At 42.9% G+C, this 14,228-nt stretch overlaps 1 protein-coding gene across 2 annotated transcripts in view; it reads left to right on the forward strand.

The window, feature by feature from the left end:
- Nucleotides 1-10,945, forward strand: part of GKAP1 (G kinase anchoring protein 1) — a 30,411-nt gene extending 19,466 nt beyond the window's left edge. Inside the window, exons 8-13 of one of the 2 annotated variants that reach the window (XM_040417031.1) lie at nt 37-189; nt 1,045-1,146; nt 1,229-1,292; nt 3,838-3,908; nt 5,629-5,706; nt 10,774-10,945. In XM_040417031.1, coding sequence (XP_040272965.1) covers nt 37-189; nt 1,045-1,146; nt 1,229-1,292; nt 3,838-3,908; nt 5,629-5,706; nt 10,774-10,821 — 516 coding nt within the window. In that variant the 3' untranslated portion in view covers nt 10,822-10,945. The remainder of the gene's footprint in view (nt 1-36; nt 190-1,044; nt 1,147-1,228; nt 1,293-3,837; nt 3,909-5,628; nt 5,707-10,773) is intronic. The other variant, XM_040417033.1, reaches the window with a different exon arrangement.
- Nucleotides 10,946-14,228: the final 3,283 nt, after the last annotated feature.

The raw sequence follows: 14,228 nt of genomic DNA on the forward strand, positions 1-14,228 counted from the left end.
CTTATTTTTATTCTAAGCACTTTTATTCTATTTCAGCAGGATACAAAATCCCCTCTGTTACCTCATGACAGTGGCTTTTTCAATAAACTGGAGGATGACGTGACCAAAATAATTCTTAAAGAAAAAAGAAAGGAACAAAACTCTGTTCCTGAAGTAATGGATGGCGTTGTGTCCTCGAACAACAATATGGTATGTACCGATTTTAAAAGGGTTTTTCCTGACCTGTCATAAAAAAAGGAATTGACAGGGGTCCAATGAAACCCTTACCAGTTGACTGGTTTTAAGGCTGTATTACAGTGGCAGATAATCTGCCAGATCATGGCTAACGAGTGATCGTAGTGACTCTATGAACAGGCAGTGTAATATTGCTGCCGATAACCTGCAAACGCTTGTCAGCCAATTCCAATCTTTCAACAGGCTTAAAAATCGTTTGCCAGCAGAAGATTGTGGTGTCTAATCACGATCTTCTGCCGGCAAACTGATTTCAGTTAGGGGAACGAACAATGGTATAACGTACGCTCCTCCCATACTGTGGAGGAGATCGCTGCATGTAATAGCAGTGCTCTCCTCCACTAACGAGCAGGCGATTGCCAGGAAGGAACGCTTCCTTCCCAACAATCGCCTGCATAATCTGCCTGTCCAATACAGACTTTAGTCTCGGGCACAAGATTGTTCTCATTTGAAGAAGCGCTAAGTGAGAAAATCATCTGACTCTACCAAATGTCACTTTCCATTGCAAGAAATTTTATTTTATTTTATTAATATGCAGTTTATAAAAGTAAAAGAAATCCAGATTACCCAAAGAATTTAATCTGCAACCCTGACTTGGTTTGGGGCAACCTAAGGGGACAATTCTAAGTGTGTGGCTATTTTTATGTTGGATTTCCATTGCAAAATTAATCTTGATATCAGGGAACAAGAAAATCACCTTACACAAGAAATGTGTGAAGGATTTTATAGTCCTACTTAAACTGTCAAAATGAAGGCAAAAAAATAAAAAGTGTGAAATAAATCCTGATTGTAAATGTGGTTTTTGTACACCAGGAACCTGTCCTGAAAGATGGAAGAACAGAGGTATTGAAGCTGGAATTAGAAAAGAAAGACACGCAGATCCAGCTTCTGAAAAGCATCATTTCACAATGGGAGGTACAGAATTGAAGTGCTTTTACCCCTAGAATGACATGCCATTTTGATGTTACATTTTGCTCTTTACTTTCTTTTCATAAAGGCAAAATACAAAGAAGTTAAAGTCAGGAATACACAAGTTCTTAAAATGTTACAGGAAGGTGAAAGTAAGTGTATTTTTTTGCTACTTGGTCTAGTTCTACTTTCCATTAAGTAGTAACTCTTTCAAAATTTAAATTATTTAGAGCGGTTGTCCAGCTCTCACTGAGGGTAGCATAAAGTAGTGACAGAAATGCTGATTTCAGCGGTGTGTCACTCATGAGCTAAAAGGAAGTGGTTGCTGAGAACCAGCTTCATAATCATTGCAGCCCAGCCCTTGAAAAGAGTCAAATCTACTTAAAAAGAGTCCTGGTTATCCATAATCTCCTGCACTCCCACCCATCTGCTGATGATTGGCAGTTCGCTCCTAGAGAGAAAGGGAGAAAACTAGGTAGAAGCCTGTCAGTCATCAGCAGGTGGGCAGGACTTCATCAATAACCAGGACTCTTCTCAGGTGGCCGATACTCTTTTCCAGACCCAGTCTGCAATGATTGTGATGTTGGTTCTCGGCAACCACTTACTTTTAACTTATAAATGACAGACCGCTGAAATCAACTAAGGGTCCATTCACACGTTCGTATGAACGCAAAACACGGACACCGGTTATGTGCGTTCCGCATTTTGTGGACTGCACATCGCCGGCACTCTCATAGAAAATACAATTGCGGACAAGAATAGGACATGTTCTATTTTTTTTGCGGAATGGAAGTGCGGTTCCACAAATGCGGATGCGGACAGCACATTCCGGCCCCATTGAAAATGAATGGATCTGCACCTGTTCTGCAAAATTGCGGAACGGATGCGGACCCATTTTGCAGACGTGTGAATGGACCCTAACCTGTCTCTACTTTATACTGCCGTTAGTATGGGCAGCATAAAGTTGATGACAGTTTCCCTTTAAATGTAACTCTAAGCTTTTAAAAAGAAATGAAGTTATGTGTTCACCAATTTCCCGCTGTTGCTGCCAGAAACTTTAGAGTCCACCGGCGGTCTCCGTTTCGTAGCCTCTCATGCAATCCTTGCTCAGCCAATGGCTGACTGATGCGGCTCACCTCTGTGGCCAGTAGCTAGATGAATGGAATAGAAAGACCACTGGGGGATCAGGAGTGGCAGCGACAGGCTAAGGGGAGTATGACTTCATGTGTTTGTTTCTGTTTATTCTGTTTTTACTTTTTTCACGTCTGGTTGGCAGGACAATTTTCACATTTATTGACATACATTTTCTGGAAGTGTACACTGGCACATTGACCTGGTCTCTCCTCCTCTCCCTACAGTCGGCCAGCATGTCCTCTACTAGCTTTCTCCTCTCCTCTAGGATGGCTGAGGAGGAGGAGGAGGAGTGGGAGGAGAGGCTGCTTCATCCGGGTCTATTTCAGGCTAGAGATGTGTTGTAAAGCTGACAATCTAAGCTTTACAACCAAATCACTGAGCTATACTCAAGATTTTACTCTTGCAATATCCAGTTATCCAGAAACAAGATGGATGAAACCTAGAAATCTACAGAGGCAACCCTTTATATTTGGTTAAGGCCTCATGCACACGACCGTTGTTTTATTCTGTGTCCGTTGTTCCGTTTTTCGTGATTTTCCGCGGACCCATTGACTTTCAATGGGTCCGTTGAAAACTCGGCTAATGCACCGTTTGTCGTCCGTGGTTCCAGTCCGTCAAAAAAATATAACCTGTCCTATTATTTTCGCTGAAAACGGTTCGCGGACCCATTCAAGTCAATGGGACCGCTAAAAAACACGGAGGCACACAAGATTGTTGTCCGCGTCCGTTTTTTTTTTTTTTTCCTATCATTTGCATGGCAAACCTGTCTTAGATTTTTTTTTTACTTTTCTTTATGTCTGGTGATCCTCCAAAAATAAAGGAAGACACACGGAAACAAAAACGGATCACGGAACCCCATTTTGCGGAACGGAACACAACAACGGTCATGTGCATGAGGCCTAACTCAGTTTTTTCATTATTTGCATGGGGTCCATCTACTCATATTATTTGATACTTCATTATTTTAAGAGGGTTATTTATTAAAATGTTACTTGTTTGCATCCTTCTTGCTTCTGGATTACTAGATATTTCATATGTCTTTTGTATACATGATATATACTTATTGGTCTATACAGGTGTATTTTGTTTTAGTGGTAAAGTTCATATTGGCCTTATTTACAAGTACTATATGCTTGTTAATGCAATTTTTAAAGTGGTTCTCCATCATTGAGATATTAAAGACATATCCTCAGAATAGGTTATCAGTATCAGATAGGTCAGGGTTCAACTCCTGGCCCCCGAAGCGATCAGCTCTTTCGGGCAGCCGTAGCGCCAGCGCGGAGCTTTCTGCTTCCCCTTGGCTGGCTGATTGGGGTGCCAGGTGTTCAGTCCCCACCGAGCTGATATTGATGACCTATCCCATGTAGATGTGCTGCCATACTTCTTAGGTGTATACTTTTAGACTGTGGCTATTGGATGTAGGCATGCACTCTAGATTCATTTGTGGTGCCCACTAGCATTATTGTGTTAGGTTTTTATCTTTTAAGATTATGGAACATTTAATTATTATGTTAAGTTTGCATTTTACAGTCATTATTTATGAATTTCTGCATTCCAATTTAGTGAAAGACAAAGCAGAAATTCTTCTGCAGGTCGACGAATTGGTAACGATTAAGTATGAATTAACATTACAGGTAAGACGGGTATTTTATGGTATGTTGGTCTAGTCCTGTCAGCTATAAGAACACCGTAACTAACTGGATGCTGTTGTTCTGTTTTAAGGCAGATTTGTATCGTTCTATAGGCTAGATTTTCCGTCTATATCTCACTTTTGGTCCTTCCGTTTTTTATGTTCTTATGAATTTGTCTGTAGAAGTGTGAATGTGTACCTGTTGTTGAGCAGCACAAACAAAGTAAGGCAGGACTTATACTTATAGGGGTTTACTCATCCTACACGTTTCTGTTGTCTCCTGTTCTGGGGAGAGGTGTTGGTTCCAGAAGTGGGATCTGCATCTGGGGATATGCCAGTCGCACCTCCACAGGCCCTGTCTCATTCCAGTGGTGGTCACCACGTGGTGCTGCACCATATTGGAACATGACCCACTTGAAAGAGGCAACCTTTGCATTTTCACCAAAATACATACAAATGGTCTCTTTATAAATTATTGGGTTGTATAATAGTAATTGTGCTGAGAAGCCATGTAAATTATGCGGAGAAGCAGTAGATCAGTGCATAGCATAAGGCTCCATTCACACGTTCGCAAATGGGTCCGCATCCGTTCCGCAATTTTGCGGAACGGGTGCGGACCCATTAATTTTCTATGGGGACGGAATGGATGCGGACAGCACATAGTGTGCTGTCAGCATCCGCATTTGCAGAGCGCGGCCCCGATCTTCAGCTCCACAAAAGATAGAACATGTCCTATTCTTGTCCGCAGCTTGCGGACAAGAATAGGCATTTCTAAAGGGGTGCCGGGCGGGTGTGTTGCGGATCCGCAACGGACGTGTGAATGGAGCCTTAGGATATGTGTTCTTTTGAAATGTTATCCAGTCTGTGATTGGAGCACCCCTTTAGTCAGAAGACCCAGCTTTGTTACAAATACTGTATGTCGTAGCTCCTGTCTAAATACTGTTTCTAATACAAGACTGCTAAATATGGAAGCTAAGTAGATTACATGCCAGCTCTCTGAAGATTTTAAAGGGCCTGTCCAGAATTGGTAAAAAGGGTAGCTTCACTTGAATGTGGATGAGCTGCAATACCAGACACTGCCCATAGTTGAGGAGGTGGTGTTTCTGGGGGAGACTACCTCTAGTAGGTAGATTAGATATGATAGATGGATGGATAGATTGTATAAATAGATACCAGTCTGTTAATAAGTTTATACCCTGTTAGATGTACAACGCTATTGAATTAATGGCGCTTTCAAATAAATAATAATAGTCCAATGGAGACCCGCAAGCCTACGTACCTCAGCAGGTCTGTATAGGAGTCTAGCAGATGTTTGCTGGCATATTTTATCATTGCACAGGACAGAAGATACAAATTTGGCCTGACTACATAGGCCTTTTTATCCTTGTGCTATCTGGACTACATTCGCTCAGCACACATACCATTAAAGTAAACGGTGCCATTCACAGCTGTTTTTTTTGGCACAGACTCCTAGCATGCACCATTCATTTTCCTGCCATACGGACATTCAGATGAGTCTGTGTTTGCAGAGACCGGAACGGGTGTCTGAATCTGGCCTAAATCATATGATAGCTGGAGGCTCTGAAACAGACTTTGCTTTTGGATGCGAGGGCCAAGCTATGCTTCAGGATAATTGTACAGATATGTAATATAAAATATTGCTTGTATTCAGTTGCATTCTGTTCTATCAGAGGTAATGTTATGTTTTTCTACTCTTTCACCAGGTCACTGGTCTGCATGCTGCTTTAGAACAAGAACGATCTAAAGTGAAAGCTTTACAAGCAGAGCTCACAAAGTACCAGGTATGTTTACAGGAGGTATAACAGCAATTCTAATCAATCAGCATTTTAGGGAAAAATGCAGTAACATTCCTTTAATCTGATGTAAGAGACTTGAAAGATTTTTGGATGGTCATACAGATAGAACTTGGCAGTAAATATGTATTTAGCCATGTGCATGAAGTAAAAAGGGTAGAGACTATCCAGGAAAAAAGCCAAGAATATACTGTTGTCACAAAATATTCTAAAGTGTGTGGGTGTATGTATGTATATAATATTATGTATGTGTGTGTGTATGTATATATATATATATATATATATATATATATATATATATTTTTTTTTATTTTTTTTATTACAAGCTTAAAGGAGTTTTCCAGGAATATTAACTGTTAAAGGAAGGCCCCTAGCTTGCATCGCCTACTGAGAGAGTCATGTTTACCGGCTCCCTGCCATTCAGATCCTGCATGCTGGATCTGTTCTGCCATCTTTTAGTCCCTGGCTTGTTTTCTTCCAGCCAGGGCTTGGACATGTCGCCACTGAAGCCAGTCATTGGCTGCAGCGGCACATGTGCCCTTCCTGGAAGAAAACAAGCTGTGGAGGAACAGGAGTTGGGGAGCAGGCAAGTATGATTCTTTCAGCAGGCGATGCTGAAGGGGCCTTCGCTTAAAGAGGACCTCTCATCACAAAAGTCTCCAAGTAGCGTGTTGTAGAGCAGAAGAATGTGAGCAGATTCATATATAAGAAATATTGATTATATAAGAAAAGATTCAGTAAAACTTGTAATTTATACATTTATATCTCTGCTTTTTATAACTTAAGACCTGCTCCGTGAATAGCTGGCAGTACACAGGGGAGTTATTATGCCTGATTAACAGCTATCTATGTATACACACTTATAGAGATAGTGCTATAAGTCACTGATAACACCTCCCTCATGTACTAAGAGCTGTTCACGGGGGTGGTCTTAACCCCTTAACAGTTTTGCTTGGGCTTGGAGAAAAGGCACTAACAGTTCAGCCCGAGCACAGCTCAGGCAGCGAGGGAGAGATAGGCTTGTTTAGCCCCTCATATCTGGGGCTTGGCAAGTTATGGGACTGGTCTTGTTTGAAAGCTCACAGCCTAGAAAACAAGACCAGAATTGCAGCATGATCTCTGTTGGGAGATATAGCTGTTAGAAATCGGTTGGGAGTGATAGCAGTTGAAAGTGAAAGCAGGTTTTAGCTGCTTTCACTCCTGACCAAATTTCTAACAGCTTTATCTCTTGATGTAGAGAAGATAATGAAGCCATACTGATCTTTTAAAGCCTAGACTGTCAGCTTTCACACAAGTTCCATATCTCTAGCTGTTACCAAGCCTGAGATGAAGAGTTAAAGCAGCCCTCCCCTTTAGCTGGCTGTGATCATAGCCAGTCTGGAGAAGAGGAGGGGGGCAGTGGGAGAGCTGACAGCCTGCAGTATAAGAGAGAAAAAATAAAACACTTAAAAAAATTTTTTTTTAAATATATAAATTTGACCATCATAATCGTACTGACCGACAAAATAGTCATGTTATTTATACCAAATATATATTTTACAAACCAGCACCTGGATGTAAATACTTTTGTATTTGCATCTAATCAAAACTTTAGTATAGCCAGTAAGCAATAAAATGTATCTGTATAGTGCCACCTGCTGTTTGTTCTTTTCTTTATTTCTTGTCCGCCTTACTGAACTGGTCGAACATTACAGGACAGTTACAGGAAGAGAGCAGCAGCAGAAAAGACACACACCCTGAGCTGTCCGGCTGAAGAGAATCTTTTTTTTTTTTTTTTTACATCATGGCATGACCCCTTTAAAGGGGTTCTGCACTTTCATTTAACTGATGATCTATCCTCTGGATAGATCATCAGCTTCTGATCGGCGGGGGTCCGACACCCGGGACCCCGCCAATCAGCTGTTTGAGAAGGCAGCGGCGCTCCAGCAGCGCCGCGGCCTTCTCGCTGTTTACCGCCGGGCCGCCGGCCCACTGACGTCACGACTAGTATCAGCTAGCGTGGGCGCGGCTAAGCTCCATTCAAGTGAACAGAGCTTAGCCGCGCCCACGCTAGTTGATACTAGTTGTGACGTCAGTGGCCCGGTGGTAAACAGTGAGAAGGCCGCGCCGCTGCCTTCTCAAACAGCTGATCGGTGGGGGTCCCGGGTGTCGGACCCCCGCCGATCAGAAGCTGATGATCTATGCAGAGGATAGATCATCAGTTAAATGAAAGTGAAGAACCCCTTTAAAGTTAAAATTAGTCATGTCACTAAGGGGTTAAAAATGCACTTGTCTCCTGAGTTGTCCACCAACTAGATTTATTTCAGACATAAATACAAAAGCTACATTAAAAACATGACATTTTCAGTAGTGTATTTCCGATTTTAATGTGATTGAGAGGTTAAATTAGAAAAAGCAGATATAAATTACACGTTTTACTGAATCTTTTCCTACAAAACTAGATATCACTCTGCTCAGCTCCTCCTGTTCTATAACATGCTGCCTGCAGACAGCACTTTGTTTTGTGCTGACAAATCCTTTTTAAAATGCAGCCTTCAGCATGATCAACCCTATTAAATTTAGGCATACTGCCTGTTAGGCTTTATCAAGCAGAGGTAAATGACCCCTTAGTTCAAATTAGTGGCCCTGTTTTAGAGTAAAATGCCCTTTTCAATATGCTCATTAGGTGTTTGCAGCACCAAAGACTGTTGTAGCTTCTCAGAGCATTGCTTCATCACCGCCATTAGCAAATTCCCCCTCCCCTTCAGTGATAGGGCCAGGCACTGGCTTCCTTTCTGGTCCTGTAATCCTGGTGCATTCGCCATCACGTGAGCAGACTGGATCTCTGCATCAGAGAAAGTATACTCGGGCTTGTTTTCACACATCCGTCAATGAGATCTGACAGGGTACAGCGTGCCGGGTCTCTCTGGATCTGGCATTGCTGGAATCTACATGATTGCCGTTCAGCCACATTAAGTATAAAGGGACTGCCAGAGATATAGCTACATGCAGTGGTTTTAGTCCGGCCCATTCTTAGCATATTTGCCGGGTTGTGGCCAAATCTCTGTTGGTCCACATTATAGTTAATGGGGCCGGACAGCAATCATGTAGTTTCCAGCATTGCCGGTTCCAGAGTGACCCGGCAGTCTTTTCCCTGCCAGATCTCACTAACGCTAGTGTGAAACTAGCCTTAAGCCGAATGCACATGGCACACGAGTGTATTACTGTAGTGCAGCGGCGGCATGAAGCGCACGGCGTCATAGCAACCAATGACGCCGTCCGCTCCTGCTCTCAGCAGGAATCCAGGCCGTGTTACCACGGACCGCTCTCGGCCGTGTGCATTCGGCTTTACTCTGATGTTGAGATGCAAACTGCGAATACGCTGGGATTACAAGGGGAAAGGAAAGTGACTAAGGGGGAATGGTGGTGGTTCGAGGGGCTAGGCCCACCCCTTGGTGCTCTGAAAACCAAGTTAGCATATTTTTCTTTTATTTTATGTACTTATATAGTGCTGCTATATTCCGCAGTGCTTTACTCACATTAGCATTAAGCTGTCTCCAGTGGAGCTCACAATCTAAGTTCCCTATCAGTAGATCTTTGGAGTGTGGGAGGAAACCGGAGTACCCGGGGGAAAACCCACATAAAGACGGGGAGAACATACAAAAATGTTGTCCTAACCATTGAGCTACTGTGCTGAATAAAGTGCATATTTCTCTAAAATGGGGCCAGAGATTTGAACTACTAAGGGATCATTTAACTTGGCATGATCAATCCTAACAGGCAATATGCCTTGTTTAATAGGGTTGATCATGCTGACTGTTAATAATCCTGAAAACCCTCTTTAAAGAAGCATTCCCACAAGTATTTTTTTCTCTAACCTATTAGAAAGGTACACAATGCAAACTGTAGTGAAGGTAATCTTACAAGTGACTGTATTTGTGAGTTATAACCTCCCTTCTGATCCTGAGCTGTGTCATGTGACCAACACTGACTCTCCAACTGACACAGGACAGTTACATCTCTGTTCATTCCTATGAGACTGACACGAAGGCTTCTATAGGAATACACAGAGAAACTGGCTTCCTGTCTACACACAATATGCCATGTTATTTGAACAGTCAGTGCTGGTCACATGACACAGCTGAGGATCAGGAGGGAGGTTGTACCTCACAAATACAGTAACTGGTAAGAAGATTACCTTCACTACAGTTTACATCATGTACCTTTCTAACAGGTCAGAGAATAAAAGTTTTTGTGTGAGTGCTTCTTTAAGGGGTTCTCCAAGCTTTGTAAAATAGTAAAAAAATATATAAAAAAAATACGTTGCTCCCTTTTAAAATATCCCAGTAGTTCGGTGCCACAGCTCTGGTCTTTGCCGCTCCGTTCCTTGCATGGACTGTATTAATGACATCACATTCATTGTTCCTGTGAGCAAAGCAGACAGTCACTGGCCTCAGTGGTCATGTGTTCATGAACTGCACTTGACCGATGAGGCCAGTGATTGGCTGCAGAGGTCACAGGAATGATGAATGGATGTGACCACTGTAGTTCCAGTGGGACATTTTTTTTGTTTTTTGTGCACTGTCCCGATCAGCTCAGCAGGTGAGATGATGTCATCACATTGCACCTGCTGCTGGGGAGCTGAGGGCTTCCTGCTTCACCATTGCATTCAACTGTATCTGCGTCCTCCAGAAGGCAGATACAGTTGAAATTGAGACATGCCATAGCCCCCCTAAGACTGCAGGGCTGCCTCCAAAATCTGGGACTGTCCAACCGGATCTTGGGAAGTTGGGAGGTTTGATATCCAATACAGGGCCAGAAACTGGACCACATTATAGATTCAGAATTTCAGGAATTCTATCTTTCTGTTCTACATTTGGCTACCTGCAAAAATCTCCAGTAACAGTGGCTGGCTTTAGAACAGACTCTCAAATGTATGGAACAAAACCTTCTCCTTCCTCTGTGTTACATTTAAGTTGTGATATTATAAATGACCCATAATGATCTATTTTGCTTCTAACCTGCCCACTATGTTGTAGAAGTGCTTCAGTTTTTTTCTTTATTTTCCTTCTCCAGGGTGGTAAGAAAGGGAAAAGGAACTCTGAGTCTGACCATGGCCGATGATCGCTGGAGGAGATGGAACAGTTTATAAAAAGCACTAACTTTTTTCTGCAGAGTTTAATTACTGCTGTTTAACGCCATACGTTGTTAGTTTTTCATGACTTAATAAAACTTATTCTTCCATTTGGATACTTGGTCTTTACACATCAAACCACTCGGGGCCGTCTGAAAATTGAAGTTTGTGGTAATCAACTGGCTTACTAAACTAAATGACAAAAGCAGCATTGCCAACAACAGCTTAGATTTCTTCAGTAGCCCAGAAAACAGCAGATGTGTAGGACTGATTTAGGCTGAAAATGCACATGGTGCTTATGGTGAAGTGTTTGTGTTAAATGTCTATGGGAAATATGAAATGCAGGGCAAACAAATGTTTTTTGCCTAGTGGTGTATATGTCTAATTGGTGTTGTTTTTTTAGTTTTTTTATATAAAGCGTGCAACGTGCAGTTGAAGCTTTTGGTGTTTTTTCATCCCCTGAACAATATCTGAACAAAAAATACCATCTGAACTAAAACTGACATAAAAATCAAATGTGGTATGCAAAAAAAATGCAAGCTGTTTCAATGGCGTTTTCACCCGGGGCGGCCAGTAACATGATTGTTAATGGGGGTATAGTCTTGTGAGTAATACTTCAGCATTACTGGCAAAACCGTGTGGCCAAATAGCGAGATATTTGAAAACCCTGTCTGCCAAATGTGGGTGTGATTTTGGTCACCTGTGTTCTTACCCTTAAAGTGTACCTAAACTTTGGAATCCTGTATTAAAAACCTATTCTAAATGTCCTAAAATTAGAGGGGTTATCCAATCCCTATAATGCCCCCCTTCCCTCCCCCAAAATGCCCGGGCACCTAATATAGGTTATACCTACCCCGGCACCCTTGTCGCTCCTGATGCTCGCACAGCCGCCGCTGCATCTCCTTGTCTCATGGCTCAAAACATCCTGTGACGGGGGGGAGCAGCCAATAGCAGGGCGCGACGGGGACAAGCCTCCTTAGCGTCACCCGCAATGCTAGGGAGGCTCGTTCCCGTCACTGCCTGCTATTGGCTGCCCACCCCTGTCGCCGGATGTTTTGATCTGCACGACTGGGAGATGCAGCGCCAACCATGCGGGCATCAGGAGCGATATGGGTGCTGGGGAGCAGGGTAAGTATACCTGTATGAGGTGCCCGGGCATTTTGGGAAGCATTATATGGGTTGGATAATATATTTTCTATGTGATCCGCATTGTAGTCCATACATTTATACATCACTATTCATGGGAGTACGGATTCCATTGCGGGGTTCAGTGCGCAATGCACAGGCAGGAGAACACATTGCTCTGCCTACATGTCTGCTCTGTTAAAGTGTGGCATAGCTGTGATATGCCAGGCTTTATTGGAGAGAGCACAGGCAGGAGCAGAGATGTGCTATACAAAAGTCCTGCCTGCGTTCACTTGCTTTGCAAAAGCATTGGTGTAGGCTTTTAGCAGAATGAGCGCAGGGACAGGACTGTTTGCTCCCCCCCCCCATCTCCTCGTTATCAAGATTCGTTGAGTCACAGTGGTTAGATGTGCCTAAAATTTGTGGTTAAGAGTTTAAGACCTCATTTGTGCTTAAAGGGAGTCAGTCACCTCCATATGGCCATTTACAGTGCTTACATGGCTCTATAGCACACCTATACAGGATTGTAATGGTACCTTTGTCTTTGGACTAGCACCAGCAGGAAAAACAAAGTTTAATTCATATGCAAATGAGCACTCGCAAGTGCCCAGGGGCGGCGTTCACTGTGTAGGTGCCCAGGCTGCTCTGCCTTCTTCTCACTTTACTCCTCCCCAGTCTCTGCCTTTGCCCGCCCTCCAAGTCTCTTGCCTCATCGATTGGTCCAGACTTGGAGGGCGGGCAAAGGCAGGGACCTGGGAGGAGTAAAGTGAGAAGAAGGCAGAGCAGACTGGGCACTTACACACTGAACGCCGCCGCAATTATCTTCTTGTTGTTCCACAGCAGTGGCCACTTTGCAGAAATTCAACCACAAAGGCCTAATTCTCGCACTATCCTCTGAACAGTTGGTGTCTGGTATTTGATCTCTGTAAAATTTATGTAGGCTCTAATTTGAGCTGCTGTTAAATTGTGGTTTCTGAGGCTGGTAACTTTAATAGTAACATAGTCTAAAAGACTGAAAAAAGATATCTGTCCATCCAGTTCAGCCTGTTATCCTGCAAGTTGATCCAGAGGAAGGCAAAAAAAACCTCCTGTGAGGTAGAAGCAAATTTTTCCTCATTTTAGGAGGAAAAAAATTCCTTCCCAACTCCAATCAGGCAATCAGAATAACTCCCTGGATCCACAATCCATCTCTAGTAACTATAGCCTGTAATATTATTACAAAATTCAAAGTTAGGGCGAGCACTCAACACCTGGACCGTAATAGTTTGATACATAAAATTTAATTAAATCACAATAACAATAGTACACCGCGTATGTAATCAATAAAATCCACAAATACCTAAAAAGTACATAGACATAAAATACTGAATGCCATAAACGAAGTGGGGGTCCCTTAGTATCCGAAATCCTTAATGTACATATATCTAAACCACAATTGCAATATAAAACCTGGGGCTGCTAAGGATAGCAGATAGTGGCGCACTGGTAGTATACTTCCAAGTCCTATGCGTGTGTAGATATAGCAATCAGGTTGTAGATCTCAGATGGCTGCACTAAAGTCCAGTGCGCACACTGAGGTTGCTGGAAGTAACAAATACTAGTACGCTATTGATATCTTCCCAAGTTCAATATATATTAAATAACAATGAAATTGTACACTGTTGCGCACTGGTAGTTGGCGGTAGATTCAAACACGTTTCTACTTGCGCACACTGAGGTTGCTGGAAATAACAAATACTTGTACGCTATTGATATCTTCCCAAGTTCAATATGTATTAAATACCAGTGAGATTGTACATTGTTGCGCACTGATAGTTGGCGGTAGATTCAAACACGTTTCTATTTGCGTGACAGTTCGTACCCTCAAGTACAGGTTTGTGCAATAGATATTTGCTTGTTCACATAGATTGCCCGTTACATAAGAGATCTCGACCTGAGTCTTCCTACCTTCCCATCGGTACGCCTCGGAAATACCTCTATGGATGTACACGGTAGATGGGCGGCGTGGGACGCTCTCAGGCTCTCGCTTGTGGTTCCTGTCGTTTGTTAGTCCCAAATCTCGCGGTATCTCAAACGTGATCTCTATCCGGGCGTCGGGGAGCAAAATTGGTAGATTCTATGCTCTGCGTGTTAGAAATCCAACTTCATCTGTTAAGATATAGTTTGCATGGCCATGCTTAAAGTGCGGAGGTGCTGTTTCAACAGGTGTGCGGCCCAGACCTAACACAGCTAGCATCCCCACATCTGTACATCTTCAATATACCAGATCGTG

The sequence above is a fragment of the Bufo bufo genome, chromosome 2, assembly GCF_905171765.1.
Source record: "Bufo bufo chromosome 2, aBufBuf1.1, whole genome shotgun sequence".
Lineage (NCBI taxonomy): Eukaryota > Metazoa > Chordata > Amphibia > Anura > Bufonidae > Bufo > Bufo bufo.